The 23,836-nt window shown below is 37.0% G+C and overlaps 1 protein-coding gene across 1 annotated transcript in view; it reads left to right on the forward strand.

Annotated features, from left to right (window-relative positions):
- LOC142338091 (uncharacterized) overlaps positions 1–23,836 on the forward strand; it is a 54,133-nt gene that overhangs the window by 26,425 nt on the left and 3,872 nt on the right. The window contains exons 2-4 of the mRNA XM_075387722.1: positions 21,073–21,203; positions 21,469–21,583; positions 22,666–22,855. Of these exons, the coding sequence (XP_075243837.1) occupies positions 21,073–21,203; positions 21,469–21,583; positions 22,666–22,855 (436 nt within the window). The remainder of the gene's footprint in view (positions 1–21,072; positions 21,204–21,468; positions 21,584–22,665; positions 22,856–23,836) is intronic.

Below are 23,836 nucleotides of genomic sequence, written 5' to 3' on the forward strand. Positions count from 1 at the left end.
GAGAAACGGGGTGTTGTCCTCAAAAGATTGACGCTGGACTCAGTTAGGGCGAATAATTTGGTAGATGTTGGCAAAAGATGTTCACCTGACTCCGCCGCGTACATGAATTTTTCGCAAAGCAGTGGTCCACAAACTTCTGTTTCACCATACTGATTTTCCCCAACCAAATGTAGCTTTTCTAACAAGGTCAATGCATCTTCAGGGTACTGCTGGCGAATTTTCAATTTCCAGTGATGGTGGGATTGAGGATTCGGTGGCGTTCGACAAATTACATTACCTTCAACGTCCTTGCGTTTTTGACACCGGTATCCGCTCTTCTCGCAGCTATGAGTATGGATTCTAATCATGTTCTGGAAAACAGAAAAAATTTCTTCCGGTTTGATCAAGTTAAGTGTTGACTTACAAATTTCGTGCAGTGAATGCAAAATTGATTTTTCTGAACATTGAATAAGTTCGTCAATATTGAAAGTACCAGGCTCCACCCAGAGAAGGATATGATAGTGGGGGAGATTACCCGCCGTGGTCTGAAACTCGGCACGACCCCAAATTTTTACAACTTTACCCAGTAAATGTTCAGGCGAGTTCAGTATGAGGTCAAAGAGATGTTTAACAGTCCGACTCCAACACCTAACCATAGTTGTCATGTAACTATTAAACGCAGACCGCTTAATCTCTTCAGAGCAGTCCTGGTAAAACTCAATAATTGCCTGCCACAGCCGCTTTGTCGCTGGATGCTGCCTTTGATTGCAGGTGATCGTGAGAAACAGTGTTACTGGCATGCTCGCAATAGCTGAGGAAAGCTGCCTAACACACTTCTCGGTGTCATTGGTCACGGCAGTCAAGCACTTGCTGAACAGTCTTTTTTCTTCGTTATAAAGTTTTAGCGACTGTAAACCACGTTGGAAAAAAACCTTTGAATGAGTACTTTTCAACTGCAAGTTGATAAGGCAGTCTACAGCAAACTGAATGTATTGATGATTTGCAGTGGTCATTAAAGAAACATCTGTTATGCGTGTCCTAAAGTGTTCTAAAAGTCCCGCAAAACCATATGAGGCACACTTGGAATCTGATCCAAAAAGAAAAAAAGGCAACGCACCTGCTGCACTTCCATCATTCAATTGCTTAAAAAATATTGAAGGAAACAACAATGATTCTGGTTGCATTAGAGAAATTGATGTCTTGGAGTTTCTAGCAACAAAAGATTGCATAAATCTTCGGAATTTAAGGTTTCCTTTGACAGGGGACTTTGGTCTGTTTAAAACAGCAAGGAAAACGTTAAACAACATTTGTATAGGCAAAAAATCTAAATCACTTTCAGTTGTGGGTTCAACGGACACGAACTGATGGCCAGCATCAGTGTCAAGGGTTTCACCTATCTGGTTTTCGGCACAACTAGGTCCAATAAACATGAAATCGTCAAAAGGATCAACAAAGTTTGGATCATCGTCCTCACTCGATGGGTTATCCTCAGATTTTTGGACATCACAAGCTTCAATGCTGTCAATCTCAGTCTCCTGTTGGTCATGTTTCATTTGTAGTACGGGCCATTTTTCGTTATCTTTTACTGATTCCAGATGTTTCTGACACACTGCAATTATACAAACCTTCTCTGGACACCTCCATTTACTTAAATTTTTGCATTTCCTAACTGCACATCGAAAGCCACTATCTTTGTAGTCGCAGCAAAGTGGCAATTCATGATCCGGACATCTAACTGAAAATTGGCCACTGAACAAATTTATTATACCAAAAGGCACACGAGTTTTTTTAGTCAAAATAACTACTCGTAAATTTTCCAATTCACTATGGAAGTCAACTTCAGCATCATTTATAATTTTGGGAATAGTCAGATTGCAATGAACCGTTGAAGGCCTGGGGGAAAACCGATACAACTGCAAATTAAAAAGGTTCCGGCCAGGGGTAGTCTCTGAAGCACTTATTTGGAAGGGCTCTGGTATTTCAATAGCGCTTAATCTGATTGACACAGGGCGCCTGAAACACACTACGCAGATTTCAACATTTTCTGGAAGAGTTTTTATGCCATTAAAATCGGGCACAACTTTCAAGTTGCTCAGCTGCTTTTCAGCACAACTCCAGCACTTGAGACTTGTGGCATTATTTGGAATTTTTAGCATATCACAGAACTTTTTAAACTCTCTCTTACAAGGCTTCGCAACAATTCTGCTCAACTGTTGCCAGGCAGCCGAAGTTTTGTCTATGATGCTGTTACTGAGCTCGGAAACTGTACTAAACAGGAAGAAGAGTAGGGAGACAAAATAAAACTTCTTAACTAAAACTGAAGACAGTAGAGGCGGACGGACACCAGTACTGGTGAAATCATTATAAACAACGGCATTTTTAAGACTGCTAAAAGTCTCCTCGTCTGCTTCGTCATTTTGATTTTTCAGTTTCAATATTGTGTTCATTGGAATATACGTTGCAGCTTTCAAAGAGTGCTGCAGCTCCTGTTCACTGTACATTTGTGGAGAAGCTAATCCCTTGCAAAACTCTTCGCTCAAGTTGTATTCAGACGCAAGGGAGGTTAGATTTTCGGTCATATCATGGCGATTCTGCAGAAAAGTGCTTTCCAAGCCAGGGAGCAGGAAATTGCTATCTACATTTAAATTTCTTTGATTATGCAAACTGATTGAGCCAACACCCATTAGACCGCCCACAGATTTCGACATAGTAAAAGTGTTTGAGAACTCACCCAATTTTGTGGGCTTAGCTCCACGCAGAGATGGCACCAAAGGTGCAAGCCGGTCGCCACTGGCGTGACACAAGTTTCCAACAACAGGGTGATTTGGAACGTGAACTACTCGTTTCTTGCTGCCTTTAGAGTGGAGCTCACAGGTGCACAAGCACAAGCCCAACTCTGAAACAACTATAGCCGGCGAAAATGCAAAGACGACTAGTTTGTCGCGCTTGTCCAAAAAATCGGACCGAATGCAACGTATGTTATCTCTCCAGTTCGCTCGGAATGATGAGAAACTCTCATCAACGAAATTTATCAGATGATTGAAGGGAAGAGAGCCAGCGCTATCAATGAATTCAGAAGCACCACAGAAGCACTCAACTGAGGGGAGCGAAAACTGCTCCATTGCCTTTTTAAAATCACATACCAAGTAAGTATTCAAAAGATTTTTGTTTTCTAAAACATCTCTTGTTATGTCTTGGAACAAGGACGACTGCTTGAAATAGTCTTTAACTTTGATCACAAGAAACAGCCAGGATGCTTTAATCTGGATAGGCAACTTCAGAAAAAGCGAAACGACATGGGGGTTCTCAGAAATAAAGCACAAGGAGTAGAGAACGCTTGGCCAAGCATTAGACCAAGATGATTGTGTCTCTGTAGTGTAAGAATAACACTCTGAGCAAAGTTCACATTCACCAGCTGGAAGAGGTTCCCCAAAATTTCGTTTCCGTGGAGCCGTGTTCACATATAGTTTCAATTCCAAGGGATACCATTTTGTCGAAACTCGACAGCACTTGTGACATTTTCTGTTAGTAACAAAGTCTTGGACCTTAATATTGGTGGATTCTTCAAAGTCGGCAGACATATTCTTAGCTTGTAATCCAAGCTTAAAATTTCGGTGATTACATTTATCAGAGTTATGAAGAAATTCACTTTGACTAAAAAACTTTACTTTGACTGGGTTCTCGCCGCCATTTTTAACTTTTTTACGTTCAATTTGACCATCACAAGAAATAAGAAGTCGCTTGCGAAAAGAGTGAAAATTTGAAGGAAAATTAGGGAGAGAAATGCTGGTTATGAAAAGAGGTTCTGCTGAGTTTTTCAAACAAAGGGACGCAACTGGCTCCCAGTGATTTCCCCAATTTATAAGGAACATATTCCGACGCTCAGCAAAAGCGCCTTTTAGATAAACAACCCATTTCTGCAGAGAGAGAACGTAAACGACAACTTCTACTTTAAAAACGTGGCAAAACACTGCAACTTCTATGTCACCACCCCAAACACCGTTATTACGCATGTTGTTTTTCGCAAGATATTCCCTCCAGTTAAGGCTCGTTTGTTCGCTGAATAGTTTCAGTTGTTCTGTTGTAATTGGACTTTCAGCCATTTCATTGCACAAAAGTTCTCTTAACGTAGATTTATGCTGTTCATTTCCTGATAGCAGAGCACTCAAGGAGCCGAACAAACAGTTGCCGTCCTTTGAAATGCGGTACGTCGTGGAAGGCACAAGTCTCATCAAACTCCCATTACTTTCAATTGTTGGGTTAATGTTTGTCTGAAAGGTGATATTAGCACGTTCACACGAAGTTTGGAGCCACAACTCCGGAATTGACGGTTGCAAAATATAACTGTCATCTAGCAGGTCTGTCAACGATCCCACCTATCAAAAATATTAAACCAGTGAACATTAAAGGAAGAGCAACATTGAAAAACTTAGGACGCTAAGGCCGAGAAATCGAAAGTAGACAAAACAATTATGGTTTCAATGATTAGTTACAAAAACAATCAAACATAGATTTCAAAACTCAGAAACGACAAATCTTAAGTGTAGGAATAAATAAAGCAATTTCACAAAACAAGCATTACTGCAATGATATTCCTTGCCCCTGATACTGTAATTTTTCTCAAATTCCGAGACGCTTTTCACAAACAATTTGCCATTTGTACAGCAAATTTCCAAAGCTTTTTTATAGTAATCTATTTATGAATTCTTACTGGTACACTGCTCATTGTGTGGGACAAATTTACATCACAACTGCTATTTTGCTGATGCGATCGACACGTCGTGAAGCCTGTTGAAACCCAAGCGTAACAACCTTGGTGATCGCAGCGTCTTCTTTGTTTCAACTAAAAAAGAGACTCGAGTTATAGGTACCGTCTCATGCACAAATCAAGTGTGTATTGGCTGCCAATTTTTGATCAAAACCTAATCAATATGGACCAGCTTGAAGCCAATTGAAATTATTAATACGAAGTGTCAAGCAACCAGTGTAATTAAATTAATAAACAGATGTACATGACAAAACGGAATTGCACAAACTCTAATTGTCAACAGATCAATTCTTTAACTACAGAAAACTTTGAAAAGGTACAAAAGTTAGGCACATCTGTTTATTACGGGCCTCTCAAGAGACGAAAAAGAACTTAACGTAACTGTAAAATGCCAAATTTAGTTTCAATAAACTTTAACTTTTGATACACTAAACAACTTTACACTGACCTGCTCCAGTTTTTTGCGTGCTGCTTTTTTCTTTTGAGGGCCGGGATTTGGCTCAATACAACCCATTATGAGAAGAAGTAGGAACATTTCTACATACAACACAACCATTGTGCATTTACCTTGATCTAAAAGCGACACTCAATTTCAACTTTTATAATTTCAGAAAACAAACATATCCTTGAGATTGTTCCCAGATAACCAGAACGCTAATCAATCTCCCGGGACCGCCGATGAGAAGAGCTTTATCACATAGCGATTAATAATTGCTGCTCAACAACACATGCAAATTCTAACTGTCAGTCAGTTTTCATGAACAGCATATCGTGCAGTTGTTTGAAAATTAATAGTGCTTAGTTCAGTAATAGAAAAACGTAGAGCTAATGCAGTTTTTCAACCACATCAGCCGCAATTGGTTATACTAATAAAAAGAGCTGATACATAAGAATGAAATTGATTATTTTAATTCAAACATTTCTAATAAAAAAATTAACATTTAAATGTTAGCATAAACAAAGGTCAACAGTGACTGAAAACCTGTTGCATGGTTTTGAAGAACAACAGCTGACCATCTGTACTCCTATAACATAAAAAGCCGAGTCAACATTTAGGCATAGGTCCGAGTTCCGAGGTAAACATGAATAACCTGTGTGCAACAATTTTGTATTATGGAAACCATCGAAAGGCGACGGTTCACCAACATGCACGCGATCAAGATATGAGAAAAGTGAAGAAGGTTAAGGGGTATGTATATATCATACCGGCAACTGTTTATCATTTGGTTTGGTTTGACTGACAAGCAAGTGCAGAGGGAAAGTTTTCCACCACAACTGCTGAATTTTAACACGAAACTTGGCTCTTTGAAAACCATCGAAAGGCGACGGTTCATCAATTGTAATTTAGGGCAGCATGAAAGTCATGAAAGTCTAGAGAAAACTATCAGTAAGGATATGTGATGTAGAAAAAAAAACTTTCAAGACGTCAATTTTTTTAAATATTAGAATTAGAATTTTCAAAACTTTTGAAAAATTTTTTCTTTTCCTTTCAAAACTCGATCAGAATATTTTAATTTCCAATTTTGGGTCAAAAAATCCTTCAAATCGTCGTATTTTGGTCTCAGAAGTACAGAAAAATAATTTTTGCGACCAAAAAAATTTTTTAAAATTTTTCGATTTTTGGACTTAGAAAAATTTCAAAAATTTTTGAAAAATTTGTCAAATTTTTTCAATTTTTTTTTCAAAATTTTTCATTTTTTCATTATTTTTTGCAGGTTTTTAGACATGGATCCAATTATTAACTCACTTGGGTGTCTACTGGGCTTTACAGAAGGTCTCTAAGTTGATTGGAATAGGCGTTACACTCTTTTAAAATAGGCCCCAAATTCATATAAAAAAATGTAAAAATTTGATTTTTTTGACTTTTCTGTTAATTTTTGCGAAAAATTTTGCTTCTATGACCCCCATTATTTTTCAACGTCAGTCTTTTTTGTCCCTGATAACTACCCCAAAAAAATCAATGTAAACCTTACTTTTCAAAAAAAAATTGTTTTTGCGGGAAAAAATTTGTCAATATCTCAATTTTGATAAAATTTTTTACTTGGGCACTTTTTGCGCACAGACTTGTCTACAGGAGGCCTTCAAAAAAGGTACTAGGGTTGGGTTCGAAATTCGCACCAAAAATTGACCAAAAAGTCAAAAAATCCAAATTTTCACCGTTTTGACCCCCCCAACCTTGGCCAAAAGTGCAACAAATCTTGATTCAATCAAAAAGTTGACTAAAGGACTTTTCTTAATCTCGCCAATTCCAGGCCGCATGCAAAAATTCAGGGAAATCGTATGCGCCGATCGCGAGAAAGGTATCAGAATTTTTTCCGGGTTTATATATGTAACTACTACTAGAACCGGGCAGGGCCCCTACCCCGCCCTCAATGATAACGAATGCACAAACAGCGACCACCTAGGGGGCAGGCGTGGCCCTGGGTCAGGAGTTTGCCCTGAATCAGGAGTTTTCAACTTTGCTTGTTCCGTATTTGAGTTTTTTTTATTCACTTAGTACATTTGCTCGTTATCTGGCAGTGCCCTTCGGGCACTGAATTTGGTGATAACATTGTACAATTCAATTTTTTTTCAGTTCATTCGGTTTTCCAGAGGACTTCAGGACTGAGGCCAAAGAAGTATATCGAAGTTCAGTTCATCAGTGTGAGCATTTTGTGGGGGCGAGCCCCACAAAATTTGCTCACAATTTTTTTTAAATTTTTGGAAAAATTTCTAAGTCCAAAAAAATCGATTTTTTTTTCGATTTTGGGTAAAAAAAACTATGCAGATCGATGTAATTTGGTCCCAGGAGTACGGCAAAATAGTTTTTTTGTCCAAAAATAAATTTTAAAAATTTTCGATTTTTGGACTTAGAAAATTTTCAAAAATTTTTCAAAAAAATGTTAAATTTTTTCAATTTTTTTTTCAAAAATTTTGAATTTTTAGTTATTTTTTGCAAAATTTTAGATCTCGAACCCATTATTAACTCACTTGGAGAGCTCCTGGGACTTACAGAAGGTCTCTAAGTTCTCTCCACTTGGCGTGGTAACCTTTTGAAATAGGCCCCAAAGTCACCCAAAAAAAGTAAATTTTTGTGATATTTGACATTTTCTTTTGATTTTCATGAAAAGTTATGCATAATATGCCCCCATTAATTTTCGGCGACAGTCAATTTCGTCCCTGATAACTACCCCCAAAAAATCAAAGGAAATTGCTGTTTTAGGAAAAAAGTCATTTTTGCGGGAAAATTGGTCACCCAGAACTCAAATTGGGTTAATATTTTTCTAGTGCAATTTTTTGCCAGTGTTCCCCCCTCGGGGAGTGTAAAAACTTTTACCAGGGTTGGGGGACACAAAAATTTCAAAAAGTTGACGAAAAAGTCAAAAAATCGAAATTTTTACCATTTTGACCCCCCCAACTTGGCCAAAAAGTCAATGAAGGAGTGATTCAATCAAAAAGTTCACTAAAGGACTTTTCTTAATCTCGCCGATTCCAGGCCACATGCAAAAAATTAGAAAAATCTATTGAAGAGATTCCGAGAACCCGGTCAAATTCAAAGGAAGGTATATATAGGTAACAAAAACTAGGAACCGGGCAGGGCCCCTACCCCGCCCTAACGGATTAAATATGCACAAACAGCGGCCACCTAGGGGGCAGGCGTGGCCCTGGGTCAGGTGTTTGCCCTGAATCAGGAGTTTTCAACTTAGTTTGTTCCGTATTTGTGTTTTTTTATTCACTTAGTACATTTGCACGTTATCTGGCAGTGCCCTTCGGGCACTGAATTTGGAGATAACATTGTACAATTCAATTTTTTTTCAGTTCATTCGGTTTTCCAGAGGACTTCAGGACTGAGGCCAAAGAAGTATATCGAATTTCAGTTCATCAGTGTGAGCAATTTGTGGGGACGAGCCCCACAAAATTTGCTCACAATTTTTTTTTAATTTTTGGAAAAAATTCTAAGTCCAAAAAAATCGAAAAATATTTTTTCGATTTTGGGTCGAAAAACTACGCAGATCGATGTAATTTGGTCTCAGGGGTACGGGAAAACTGTTTTTTTGACCAAAAACAAATTTTAAAAATTTTCGATTTTTGGACTTAGAAAATTTTCGAAAAATTTTGAAAAATTTGTCAAATTTTTTCAATTTTTTTTTTCAAAATTTTTAAATTTTTTGTACTTTTTTGCAAGTTTTTAGTGTGTGAACCCATTAATAACTCACTTGGAGGTCTCCTGGGCTTTACAGAACGGCTCTAAGTTCTTTGCACTTGACGTGGGAGCCTTTTGAAATATGCCCCAAAGTCACAAAAAAAAAGAAAAAAATTTTTGATTTTTGACTTTTCCTTTGATTTTTATGAAAAGTTTCACTTCATAGACCCCCATTACTTTCCGCCGACAGTCAATTTTGTCCCTGATAATTACCCCAAAAAAATCAAAAGAAAACGTTGTTTTACCAAAAAATTCAATTTTGCGGGAAAATTGGTCACCGAGAACTCAACTTGGGTAAACATTTTTCTAGAACAATTTTTTGCATGCACACTCCCCTCGACGAGTCCAATAAAATTGTCCGGGGGTTGGGGAAAGACGGAGTTCAAAAAATGGGTCAAAAAGTCAAAAAATTGAAAAAAAGAGTCAATTTTTGCCCCCCAACCTGGCAAAAAGTCAATGAAGGAGAATTTCAATCACAAAGTTCACTAAAGGACTTTTGCTTACAATTGTCATTCAGAGCCGCATGCAAAAAATTAGAAAAATCTATTGAGAGGGTTACGAGATCGTGAGTTTTGGAAGAGGTCCGGATATATAGGTAAAGACTACTAGAACCGGGCAGGGCCCCTACCCCGCCCTCAATGATTAAAAACGCACAAACAGCGGCCACCTAGGGGGCAGGCGTGGCCAGGAGCAGGTGTTCGGTCAGTGTGTCAGGTGTTTGTTGCTAACAATTGTTTGCGCATCTCTTTTGCAGTTGCTGACTGATCATTAGTTATGATGTCTCACTTGACTTTTTGACAAAAAGTAACAAAAATGACAGAATCAGTGTTATATCTTAACGTAATTTCAGCAATGTTTTCTAAGCCGAGCCGTTCCGGCTCGGATAAAATTTTAAGGGAGCAGCACTGTCATGTCCTTCTATAACACGTGGGGACTGTCTTCAGGGGCAAGCCCCTCAGCCAGTCCCGATTTTGCCTTATATTAAAAAAATCAGAAGTTCGCAAAAATTTCGATATTTTAAAAAAATCGTTTTTTCTTTGATTTTTGGCCAAAAAATAGCAGCCAGTAGTAATTTTTGCCCGAGAAGCACGTTTTTGGCATCAAAAATCACTTTTTTGAAACTTTGAATTTTTTCGGACTTAAGCGTTTTTTGGTCAAATTTTCGAAAAATTGGGTCAAAAACTCAAAAAGTAAATTTCAATTTTTTCAAAAAATTTTAATTGATTCCCGTTTTTTATTACTCGCGTGCGTTATTAACTACTTGGATGACCGACAGGACTTTACAGAACATCAATAGCTCAATTAGGTTAGCACTAAACCCTTTAAGAAAAGTGCACTTTTGCCCCCCAACCGCCAAAAAAAATTTGATCAAAAATGAGGTTTAGAGTGCTCCTACACCAAAACTACACTTCTGTGACCCCCATTATTTATCGACGACAGACAACTTTTATCATAGAAGTCACAAGTCAAAAGTCAACCATTTGTGAGAAAATTCAAAAAAAATGCAAAAAAAGCCAAAAATTGTGATTTTTTGAAAATTTTTGACTTCTGTGACTTCTGACTTCATTGCGCGGTATAACACCCCTACCTGTGCTTGATCAAAGTTTCTTCTGAAAAAAAGTGAAAAAATTTCAAAAAAGTTCGTGCGGGGATGACTTTTTCCAAAAAGTCGCGATTTTACCCCCCCAACTGGCAAAAAGTGCAACAAAGAACACTTTAATCAAGATGAGACCAAAAATTTTGTCAGTTTCTCAGCGATTCGGGCCCGCATGCAAGTTTTTAGCAATTTTTAATGGGTAGGTTAGAAAATCGCGCGAGATTTTGGGCCTTGGGTCCCATGTTAATGGGAGATCTACGGACAGGGGCCCCTACCCCTGCCAAACGGGTGAATTGACTTATAAAAAAAAACGCGACCACCTAGGGGGCAGGCGTGGCCAGGAGCAGGTGTTCGGTCAGTGTGTCAGGTGTTTGTTGCTAACAATTGTTTGCGCATCTCTTTTGCAGTTGCTGACTGATCATTAGTTATGATGTCTCACTTGACTTTTTGACAAAAAGTAACAAAAATGACAGAATCAGTGTTATATCTTAACGTAATTTCAGCAATGTTTTCTAAGCCGAGCCGTTCCGGCTCGGATAAAATTTTAAGGGAGCAGCACTGTCATGTCCTTCTATAACACGTGGGGACTGTCTTCAGGGGCAAGCCCCTCAGCCAGTCCCGATTTTGCCTTATATTGAAAAAATCAGAAGTTCGCAAAAATTTCGATATTTTAAAAAACTCGTTTTTTCTTTGATTTTTGGCCAAAAAATAGCAGCCAGTAGTAATTTTCGCCCGAGAAGCACGTTTTTGGCATCAAAAATCACTTTTTTGAAACTTTGAATTTTTTCGGACTTAAGCGTTTTTTGGTCAAATTTTCGAAAAATTGGGTCAAAAATTCAAAAAGTAAATTTCAATTTTTTCAAAAAATTTTAATTGATTCCCGCTTTTTATTACTCGCGTGCATTATTAACTACTTGGATGACCGACAGGACTTTACAGAACATCAATAGCTCAATTAGGTTAGCACTAAACCCTTTAAGAAAAGTGCACTTTTGCCCCCCAACCGCCAAAAAAATTTTGATCAAAAATGAGGTTTAGAGTGCTCCTACACCAAAACTACACTTCTGTGACCCCCATTATTTATCGACGACAGACAACTTTTATCATAGAAGTCACAAGTCAAAAGTCAACCATTTGTGAGAAAATTCAAAAAAAATGCAAAAAAAGCCAAAAATTGTGATTTTTTGAAAATTTTTGACTTCTGTGACTTCTGACTTCATTGCGCGGTATAACACCTCTACCTGTGCTTGATCAATGTTTGTTCTGAAAAAAAGTGAAAAAATTTCAAAAAAGTTCGTGCGGGGATGACTTTTTCCAAAAAGTCGCGATTTTACCCCCCCAACTGGCAAAAAGTGCAACAAAGAACACTTTAATCAAGATGAGACCAAAAATTTTGTCAGTTTCTCAACGATTCGGGCCCGCATGCAAATTTTTAGCAATTTCTAACGGGTAGGTTAAAAGATCGTGCGAAACTTTTTGCTTTGGGTCCCGTGATAATGGAATTACTATGGCCAGGGGCCCCTACCCCTGCCACCACGAATGAATTGATTTTTATACCGAAAACGCGACCACCTAGCTCCGTCAGGAGTTTCGCCTCTCGGCAAGCGGTCAAACTGGGTCAGGTGTTTGCAGCTCATAGTAGTTTGTGTATGCCAAATTGGGGCTACTGTCCGGTCAAAAACCAAAAAGGCTGATATGCTTTTCACTCAAAGTAAAGATAAGAACGCATAAAATTCGGTCTTTTTGTTATATCATCAAATCCTACCTGGCCGAGCCGTTCCGGCTCGGGATGAATTTCCAAGGGGCTGCATCATCATTTCCTTCTGTTTAATGTGGGGACTGTCTTCAGGGGCAAGCCCCTCAGCCAGTCCCGATTTTGCCCTATATTGAAAAAATCAGAAGTTCGCAAAAACTTCGACATTTTAAAAATACCGTTTTTTCTTTGATTTTTGGCCAAAAAATAGCAGCCAGTAGTAATTTTCGCGCGAGAAGCACGTTTTTGGCATCAAAAATCATTTTTTCGAAAGTTTAATTTTTTTCGGACTTAAGCGTTATTTGGTCAAATTTTTGAAAAATTGGGTCAAAATTTCAAAAATTTAATTTCATTTTTTTCAAAAACTTTTAATTTTTTGCACTTTTTATCACTCGCGTGCATTACTAACTACTTGGTTGGCCGACTGGACTTTACAGAACATCAATAGCTCAATTAGGTTAGCAGTAAACTCTTTAAGAAAATGGCACTTTTGCCCCCCAACCGCCAAAAAAACGTTGATCAAAAACAACGTTTAGAGTGCTCGTACGCCAAAACTACACTTCTATGACCCCCACTACTTTTCGACGGCAGACAACTTTCAACATGGGAGTCAAAAGTGAAAAGTCAATAGTTTCCGAGAAAAGTCAAAAATAACGAAAAAATTGTCAAAAATCACATTTTTTTGAAAAATTTTGACTTCTGTCACTTCCGACTTGTCTGCGGGCTATAACTCTCCTACCTGTGCTTGATCGAACCGCGCTTTGAAAAAGTTGAAAAATTTTCAAAAAATTGCTAGCGGGGATGACTTTTCTCAAAAAGTCGGTTTTTGACCCCCCCAACCGGCCAAAAGTGCAATTCACGAGGTTTCAACCAAGATGGGACCATATACAAAGTCATTTTTTCACCATTTCCAGACCACATGCAAAGTCTCATCAACTTCTGACGGCTCGTTTTCGAGATCGCAAAACTTTTTGCACCCTGGATCCTTAGTTAAAGGAATACTATCTGGCAGGGCCCCTACCCCGCCAATCTGGGGAAAACTTGTTATTTAAATGTGCGAACGCGACCACCTAGCCTTATTAGTGGCCCCTGAGGGCCACTTTTGCCGCTAGTTGGTATTTTTAGCGATCACGATAACTTGAATGAGTTTACAGGTGTTCAAATAAGTTGTTTTTATTTGTTTTCTGGCAGTGCCCTTCGGGCACTGACATCCTGGGAGGTTGAGCCCACTAAGTTTTTCGAAATGCAGTTTTTCGTTTTACAAGTGCTCTACGAGGTTATGAGGCATCAAAAAGTTATGTCTTAGAAGCTTTTGAATTCCTGAGAGGTCATGTTGTGGGGCAAGCCCCACAGAACATGCCCTCTAAAAATTTTCGAAAAAAATTACAAGTTCGAAAATTGAAAAATTTTCATTTTTGATTTTTGCGGGAAAAACGGTTCAGATCGACCTAATTTTATCCCAGGGGGAGCGGGAAACGTTTTTTAGACCGAAACAACGATTTTAAAATTTTTCGATTTTTGGACTTAGAAAATTTTCAAAAATTTTTCAAAATTTAGATAAAAATTTTGAATTTTTTAAAAGAATTTTTGGAAAAAGTTGCAATTCTTTCCCTGTTTTCATAGTGGCTTCCCATTTGCAACTCATTGGTGCCTCAATTGGCTTTAACAGAACCTCGATAGCGTTTTTAGTTCAGGAGAAAACATGTACTAAAAATGGACAAAAATTCAACTTTTTTACAAAAATTTTTCAAAAATCTCTTTTTTGAGTGGTTTTCGTGAAAAGTCACCCTTACTATACCCCCACTATTTTTTGACGCCAAACATTTTTTATCATGGTGAACAAAGGTCAAAAGTCAACCATTTTGGAGAAAAAGTCAAAAATCACCAAAAATTGTCAAAAAAACATAAATTTTTCAAAAATTTCACTTCTATCACCCCGGATCTGACTGGTTGCCCAAACGTGCCCACCTCTGCCTGATATTTGATTCTTATCGAAAAAAATATTTTTTTCTTATGAAAAGTCGGATTTTTTGGCTATTTTTTCGAAAAAGTCGATTTTTGACCCCCCCAACCCTAGTAAAAGTGCAACAACGCGAAGTTCAATCAAAAAGTGCCATAAGGAAAAAGTCATTTTTTCACCGATTCAGGACCGCATGAAAAAAATTAGAAAAATTCATAGGATGGGTTAGGAGAACGGTATCAGAAATTTTTTTTGGACATATATGGGTAGAACCGAGAACCGGGCGGGGCCCCTACCCCTGCCCTACATGATAAATAATGCAAAAACAGCGACCACCTAGGGGGCAGGCGTGGCCAGGAGCAGGTGTTTGCCCTGAATCAGGAGTTTTCAACTAAGTTTGTTCCACAATATGAGTGTTTCGATTCACTCTAGTACATTTGCTCGTTATCTAGCAGTGCCCTCCGGGCATTGAATTCGGCGATGACCTTTTACAATTCAATTCTTTTTCAGTTCATCCGGTTTTCCAGAGGACTTCAGGACTGAGGACAAGAAATTACATTGGACTTTGGTTCATCAGTGTGAGCATTTTGTGGGGACGAGCCCCACAAAAATTGCTCACAAAATTTTTTAAAATTTTGGAAAAAATTCTATGTCCAAAAAATTCAAAAATTATTTTTTCAATTTTGGGTCTAAAAATTATGCAGATTGATTTAATTTGGTGTCAGGGGTACGGGAAAACAGTTTTTTTGACGAAAAACTAAATTTAAAAAATTTCGATTTTGGACTTAGAAAATTTTCAAATTTTTTTTCAAAATTTAGGTAAAAATTTTGAATGTTTTAAACAATTTTTTGCAAAAAGTTGCAATTTTTTCCCCGTTTTCATACCGGCCTATGATTTGTAACTCATTGGCGCCCCAATTGGCTTTTACAGAACCTCGCTAGCATTTTTAGTTCAGGAGAAAACAAGTACTAAAAATGGACAAAAATTCAATTTTTTTTACAAAAAATTTTCAAAAATCTGTTTTTTGAGTTGCTTTCATGAAAAGTCACCCTTACTAGACCCCCACTATTTTTTGACGCCAGACATTTTTTAACATGGGCAACAAAGGTCAAAAGTCAACCGTTTTGGAGAAAAAGTCAAAAATCACCAAAAATTGTCAAAAATCATGAAATTTTTCAAAAATTTGACTTCTATCACCCCGGATCTGACTGGTTGCCCGAACGTGCCCACCTCTGCCTAATATTTGACCTTTTATGAAAAAAAATTTTTTTTCTTATAAAAAGCGGGATTTTTTGGCAATTTTTATCAAAAAGTCAATATTTGACCCCCCCAACCTCTCAAAAAGTGCAACAACGCGAAGTTCAATCAAAAAATGCCATAAGGAAAAAGTCATTTTCTCGCAAATTCATGGCCGCATGCAAAAAATTAGAAAAAGTTACTGGATAGTTTTCGAGAACATGCACGGAGGTCCCGGTCCGGTGATATATGGAACAACTACTAGAACCGGGCAGGGCCCCTACCCCGCCCTACCGGATAACTAATGCAAAAACAGCGACCACCTAGGGGGCAGGCGTGGCCCCACGGCAGGAGTTGGTCCTGAATCAGGCGCTTTCAGCTCAATTTTTTTCCCAATTTGAGTGTTTTGATTCACTTAGTACATTTGATCTTTATCTGGCAGTGCCCTTCGGGCACTACAGTTGTTGATAACACTTTAAAATTTATTTCTTTTTCACTTCAACCGGTTTTCCAGAGGACTTCAGGACTGAGGAGAGAAGAATACATCGAATTTTGGTTTATCAGTGTGAGCATTTTGTGGGGACGAGCCCCACAAAAATTGCTCACAATTTTTTTTAAAATTTTGGAAAATTTCCAAGTCCAAGAAACTCGAAATTTTTTTTTTCAATTTTGGTTCAAAAAACTATGCAGATCGATGTAATTTGGTCTCAGGGGTACGGGAAAATAGTTTTTTTGGCCGAAAACTAATTTTAAAATTTTTCGATTTTTGGACTTAGAAAATTTTCAAAAATTTTTGAAAAATTTGTCAAACTTTTTTCGAATTTTTTTCCAAAATTTTCGATTTTCTAATTATTTTGTGCAATTTTTTAGAATCCGGTCCCATTATTAACTCACTTGGAGCTCTACTGGACCTTACAGAACATGTCTAGCGTTATTGGTTGAGGAGATAAAAGGTTTCAAAAATCAACAAAAATTCAACTTTTTTGGACAAATTTTCTCGAATAACTCTTTTTTGAGTCGTTTTTGGACCTAGTTACTCTTACTATTATAAACGTATTTTTTGACGCCAGACATTTTGTTTCATGATGACGAAGGGTCAAAAGTCAACTGTTTTTGAGAAAACGTTAAAAATATGAAAATTTTGACAAAAATCCTGACTTAACAAAAAATTTTGACTTTTGTGACTTCTGATTTTCTTGCATTTTTGGATACCCCTATCTGTGCCTGATAAATAACCCTTTATTGATGGGGGCCAAAAAAGTTCGAAAAATTGGACTTTTTGGCCATTTTTTTGAAAAAGTCGAAAATTGACCCCCCCAACCTGCTCAAAAGTCAATGAAGGAGTGCTTCAATCAAGAAAGTCACTAAGGGACTTCTCATTTTCTCGCCAATTCATGGCCGCATGCAAAAAATTAGAAAAAGTTACTGGATAGTTTTCGAGAACATGCACGGAGGTCCCGGTCCGGTGATATATGGAACAACTACTAGAACCGGGCAGGGCCCCTACCCCGCCCTACCGGATAACTAATGCAAAAACAGCGACCACCTAGAAAGTGTCGTTACAGGAACGTCAAACAATTTCGGGGATCTTTTCCGTTTGTGCCCCCCAGTACGTTTTGCTCCCCCCCCCCCAGTTAGAGAGCACGTGTCATTACACACTATATCTTTATGTAAAAATATGGCACGTGCCCCTCTGGGTGGTGCAAATAATATGCACCAGTAAGCTGGGGGAGGGGAGCACAGACGGAAACGATCCCATTTTGGATCTTTCCCATTAGGCATCCCCCAAATAAACAGCTATAGTGCGTTTAGTCCCCATCCCCTACCCTTACTGTAAATATACCATAATGCGTGTAACATTCATTACCCTAGCTAAGCAAGATAGGAAGGTTTATTTTGTATAACCTAGTTTTGAATACCCCTATCATTTCAACCTTCTTTCCTTTAACCCGCATTTTTATCCTTTGTATCATTAAGATACTATTAACAATGGTAATATAATCATTCGGGCACGCCTCGCGGGCCACGACCAGGCCTCAGCAGCCCATGGGACTTGATATGAAATTGTTGATTACAAAATTTTGCTACGGTGTCGCTACGGAGAACTTTAAACGGCTTTATACAGCAATGTTTTCCAAATTTTATCCGGCACCGTATATCTCTCTGTGAGGTTTCAAAGTTTCGCCAAGATGGGCAACCTGGTCAGTGTCGCACGAGCCCTCTTGCTTAGTTGCAACTTTTACTATTAGCATCATGGTTTACGTCTATGTACGTATTGATCAAACTAGTTTGTCCTTATACTTTAAAGGACCTGCTACCGGGGGTAAAAAAAGGTGTTCGGTTGCAGTTTTGTGATATTCTTTCATTAGTTCTGGCCTTAACTCTCTATAATCACCAAATATTTTTCACTGCTCCACGCCAAATATCATTTACTGCGTGGATTGACTTGTCTCTACTACAATATTTTCATTTATGTAATATCTGACAAGACCTTTGATTGAATTGTTTCTTCAGCCATAAAATCCTAATTTTTGGGTCATGTTGCAACTAAAAGAACAAAGTGACGTACATTAAACACATGAGAGGCAATCTCAAAACTACAAATTTAAAGAAAGTTGTTAGAAACCTGTTTTGATACCATATCAGCCGTTACTACAAAACTGACAGTCAAAAAATTGTTTGAAGCTGCGTGGATGAGTAGTTTTTTGTAAGGGTTAAAAGATTTTTATATATATATATATATATATATATATATATATATATATATATATATATATAGAGTAGAGAGAGAGAGAGAGAGAGAGGTATATAGTTATTGGATTTACTTTAATAAAACATATATGCCAAAAATATGTGCTGTATTATTTGTTATTTTAATTGATTTTCAACTATATGGCTTTCCACTAAAACTTTGAGCTATACGAGGCCTCAAAATTTCATGAACACCTTTACAGAAAACATCTGAGAACAAAATGAAGCTCAAAGGGTGCTGACCTATTATTTGATTTTTCGGGCTTCAAGTTCCTCACTGATTTTCTCCGTTGTATATAATATCTGACTCCACTAGAACAAAAAATACAAAAATTTCCGTTTCCCTTTGAAAATGACATTTAAATGTTTTTTTTTGCGGTTTAATCTGATCAATATAACTCGTTTCTTTTCACGTCATTTTTGTCAAGGTGCTCTCTCTCAATACGCATCTCACAAAAAACTTTTTTCTCCTATTTCTGTTTGTTCTTGGTTTTTATATTAAATTGTTATCAAAAATGAATCTAAAAACATAAAAAAACAACATTTGTAAAGGGAACTGCTTTTGGCCTGATATGTTATCAACTTCCCTAATTCATTATTTGCATTTTTAAAGTGATTTTTCAAAATTTCCCTGCATAGAACAATTTCTGATCGGAAAATGTAAAGCACAATTTGTTTAACAATACACAACCTCTCTCACACACGATAATGAACACAAATGTTGGATCTTTTCCGTTTGTGCCCCCCAGTTTAGTGGGTGCATATTATTTGCAACCCCCAGACGCACGTGCAATATTTTTACATAATGATTTACTATGTAATGACACGTGCTCTGTCACTGGGGGGAGCATAACGTACTGGGGGGGGGGCACAAACGGAAAAGATCCCAAATGTTTTTTTTTCATGGGGATCACTTCCCATTATTGACAAAAAAGGTTATAACTAAACATGCATATGTCTGGATTAATTCGTATGTCAGAAAGCAATGAACCCAGCAGTCGGATTTGAAGTCGCTTCCGAAAATAATGGTCAATAAAGGCTTTACTGTAAAGAACGATTTTTGACTAATTTTTTGCAGATGGAAATTTTCAAAGATTTTATTGGTTTCTTAACGTTGATGATCGTTTTTGACAGTTTGTATTTGGAATTGAACGTTCTTGACTGAGTTTTCGAAAACACATTAACGGAAAACAGTTATTCTAAATGTAAATAAAGAATGGAACGAGTTTTCAATTTTTTTCAAGCAGTAAAACTAAAAGAGGTTATCCTTAAATCCAGAAATAGCTTAATCTTTCAAGAGCAATGGACGTTGTTTTGAACATTTCCACCACGGAGTCATAGTCTGATATCGACTCTGGCAATGTCCGGTCACTCACTGGTTGTAAATGGCGCTCCTAAAAAGTCCCTTTTTTGTTATAATACCGTTCAAAAACGGCCATAATTTCTTCTTTGAGTAAAATTTAGCGTTGATGGTGAGATATTTTTAATAAACAAGTCATCACTATTTAATATAACGCATTTTTGTGTGTGTTACTGATGTAAGAAACAATCTAAAATATAGCTCACTTGAGTTTGTTGTCATATTCGGCTATTCCTCTGCTGCTCCGCACGATTTGCCAGCCAGTGGATTGTCTCATTGCAGTTTTGGCCAAAGCAAAATGACTACAAAATTACTGATTTGTTATGTTGTTGGTTTACTTTCTTGCAGTTTGGCGCAGTCTTATTGGTTGCGTCACTATGTCGACGCAATATCACAATAACACAGTCGGATTCCATCAGATAGCACTAAAACTTAAGTTTTTATTCTATATAATACTATAACATAAGCAACAAATATATAACGATATAAAAAAATCTCTTCGTAGAGATAACCAGATCAGAAAGAGTACTTCTGATTTTGAAAGTAATCAGACGGTCAACCAACTGCAAGACTTAAACTATTTTTCACCCAAAAGTAATACACAACTGTTCAGTTTTTATTGGTTCAAAGTTTCACATAGGGATGAAAGAGGGTTATTTTTGGCTCCATATTCAATCTTGATCGGACCCCTCTACAGAATTGAGCCTCCAATTTGGACTTTTTGTTCAGATTTTTGGCAAGAGCATGGTTCAAATTTCTGTCACTAATCATCTTATGATGAAGTTTATGGTAAGATTATGTTCCAAACTTTTCTTTTTTGATGAATTTGTTTGTGGTTCAAACTTTGACCAGCAATCAGGCCTTCGGGCGATGGCCATTTCTCGAATTTTGAATAATTTTGGCCAAATTTTCACTTCACTTTATGACCAGAATGATCCCGTTACAGGTAAATTGTTTCTATCACTTCACCCTTTGTATAATTATAATATTTTGTTTCTAGATAAGGGGAGAAATAAAAAAAAGTTTTAGCGAGCTTACAAACTACGTCTTTAAGCCACCGTTCCGTATGATTATAAATAATTTCTTTTTTTTTCAGGAAGGAAGCAAAATTTGCAATTGGATTTAAATATGAATCTTTCAGGTTGCAAACTAAATGTAGTTTTTGAGGTGTTTGCTTTCTTTTTGTTGAAAGTATGCTCAATCAGTTGGATATAGTTTAAACTTACTTGCCAAATGATAACTTAGCCTGTTCCAGGGTGTTTTATTAAGTTGAAAATATTTGTATTCGAATGTGAATTTGACTTTTTTTTCACAGAGCACGTAAAATAAGCAAACATGTATTCTTCTTGAAAATACTTGTCTGTAAGGCTTTCCGGAGAGCTTTAATAATCAACCAGTGGAAATTCAGAACTGAAAATATTCAGGGCGAGGATGATAGCAACTGTGTAAAAGTTGTAAAAAGAGTCGATATTATTTTTTGACAGATGCAACGTATGCTCAGCATGTACCGGAGACTTTGTCTGCTGAAGAGATTGACCCTCTAATTCGGAAGAGCAGCCGAGAGTTGCCCGGGTTGAGTGGCCAGACAAACCCTCAGTTCCAGGATGCGAGACGAAGGAACCAAATATCTGCTTCCTTTTATATACCAACATCCCAAGTTGATTATCTTGGATTTGTCCACTTGATTTTAAATATTCAAAGATCCATTTTCGACATTAGAAGCAAATTGGAGGAAATAATTTTGGACGTATAAAAGCTTTAAAGATGTGCTAAATTTGCTCAAGATCTTGCGACATAAGTTTCCAATTTTTACGATGAATTAATGGTTTGAATCATCTCGTCACTAGAAACAATTATGAATGTGTAAGGAAACAGATTTCAGATCCTCGGCTAGAATTGACCAAAACTCCGCCGAAAAGAGGGAAGAACCAACCACAGGTGATGAACGGAAGCCCTCAACAAACAGTGGGAAACAAGTATTATCAGATACAAGAGGTACCAAAATAATAATATTATCTCGTTTATCTCCTAACAACTTTTCGTACCAATAATCAGATTATAGGTAGATTTTTACTAATGACAATATTTTATACTTCTTTATTTTAATGGCCGTCTCATTGTATCATTCTCCTCGATTTGGGTATCAAATCAAAATAGGGTACCCAGAGGAAATTCGGAAAAATTCTGGAGAGGCAATTACTGTTCGTTAAAATTGCTAAATGCTTTGTAATTTTCTTGATAGGATTATTCCATTTTTAATGGAGAATTCTTAATAATTGCTGCCTCAATGATTATTAATTTCACGGATTTGAATATTTGAGTTATTAAAACTAGTTGTAGCGTTTGGTAAAGTTTTAATATAATCATCTAATTTATTCATTCAATCTTGTTGTTTTTCATGGTTATTTTTTAATATCTTGTTATTCATGGTTGTTTTAATAGGAAAATAATGAAAAATAAGTTTTCAGTGTTAGTTAAAAATTTTTAACTTTTGTTCAGTGTTTGGTAAAGGTCATGCATGCACATCCTGATGAACGACAAAAACTTGATCTTGAATATTGTATATAGTTACTCTAAAAAAACAAAGTTGAAAAAGTAGGAAGTAGTTATTCTTCAAAGGGCCTTTTTCTTTGGCTTCAAGTCTCATCAAATCTCAAAATTGGTTGAAGACCTGACTGTGCCACTAGCCGTGGACTAGATAAGCGTTAATTCGTTTATTAAATATTTTCAACGTCGCTGAGAAATTATTTTAATGATCACATTGAATATCGCAATGTAAATGATGATGTTTTAATTTTTAGCATATAATTTTTAATTATGAAACATAAAAATCAGTTTAGAACTACGCCTGATCATAAATTCCTTAACTAGCCGTTTCTGAAAACTTATGACGCGGAATTAGTCCATATAACACAAAAACTTTCGAAGCACATAAAGAATCTTATCACAATCTTATCAAGAGTTATCAATTTGGTTTCTTTGGGATACAAATTACTCTCCTTACGGTCCTGCTAGTGTGAATCAATTGGGAGTACCGATGGTTCCTGTTTGAAAAAAGTGTCGGTTGAAAATTGTAGGAGGAGGAAGTGGAAGCAGCCGGGGTTTGAGTGGTCAAAATCAGCAACAATCTCAGCCTCCTGTTTCTAACACTGCCAAAAGTGGTAGCAATCACTCAGTCAGTTTGACGCGACAGAGAAGTAGTAAAAGACGCAAACTGAAAGGAATTTCAGCGAAGCAGAACCCCGCTGCAAACACCCAGCCAGTCAGGTCGAAGTAAATTATAATTTGATTGTTCACCCCCTCCCCCGGCTCTGTGTGGTGGTCCTATACCTAGACCGAAATGCAGTTTGTCCAGACCGATGATGAAAGCGCGGTGTATGAATTTATTTAGCACCTCAATCTTGCCCCTTAATTAATTTTGGTATCCCTTAAATGATTTTTGATTCTTTACTTCGATTTCATTTGTTTTCAAAAATATCGATAGTTTTTTTACAATTCAAAGAATTTGAATTGTATTGGTGCGCTGTTTTTTTACAATTCAAAGAATTTGAATTGTATTGGGCGCTGTCCTTTTTTTAATATCTGTTTACATATTTTCATGATTTTTGAAGTCAAATTTGAGTAGTGATTTTGGTTACGCCGAAACAGGAAATGGAGCGAAAAAGCGAGTGGTTTTGCGGTGGGAAATTTTTTTCGCTCAAAATGTGAAGTAGAGTGAGAAAACGGTGTTTGAACAAAAATTCGCTTTCTTGCTAGTGGTTTTTTTGTTCACATGCGGCAATTTCACTAGGATGTTTACTGTTTTTTCGATTTTTTGAATCGGATATTTTTCTAAGTGGTTTTCCCAATCCATTGATAGTTCATTCTAGGCCTAGTTTTTTGTTTGAATTAAAATTTCGATTTCTCGCTTATGGTTTTTTTGTTCACATGCGGCCGTTTGACATTGATTTTCTGTTTTTTTTTAATTTTTTTAACTGATTTTCTTAGAAATGGTTTTTCCAATTCACTCATAGTCTGTTCTTGGTCTAATTGTTTGTCTAGTTAATAAAAATTATTGGAATTGTACGTTAGGACTTGTCCTGCTATGTTTTCTTAAGATGTGTTCACACGTTTTTCAATGACTTTGATCTTTCAAAACGGGATAAACAGGTTAAGCCCCGCGGGCATTAAGTTTCATTAGATTCCCAAAATGAGCTTTAGTAGTCATTCAAGTGCTTTTAGTGGTGCAGCTGCTGGGATAACCTTAAA

The sequence above is a fragment of the Convolutriloba macropyga genome, chromosome 4 (assembly GCF_964194025.1).
Source record: "Convolutriloba macropyga chromosome 4, txConMacr16.3, whole genome shotgun sequence".
Lineage (NCBI taxonomy): Eukaryota > Metazoa > Xenacoelomorpha > Acoela > Convolutidae > Convolutriloba > Convolutriloba macropyga.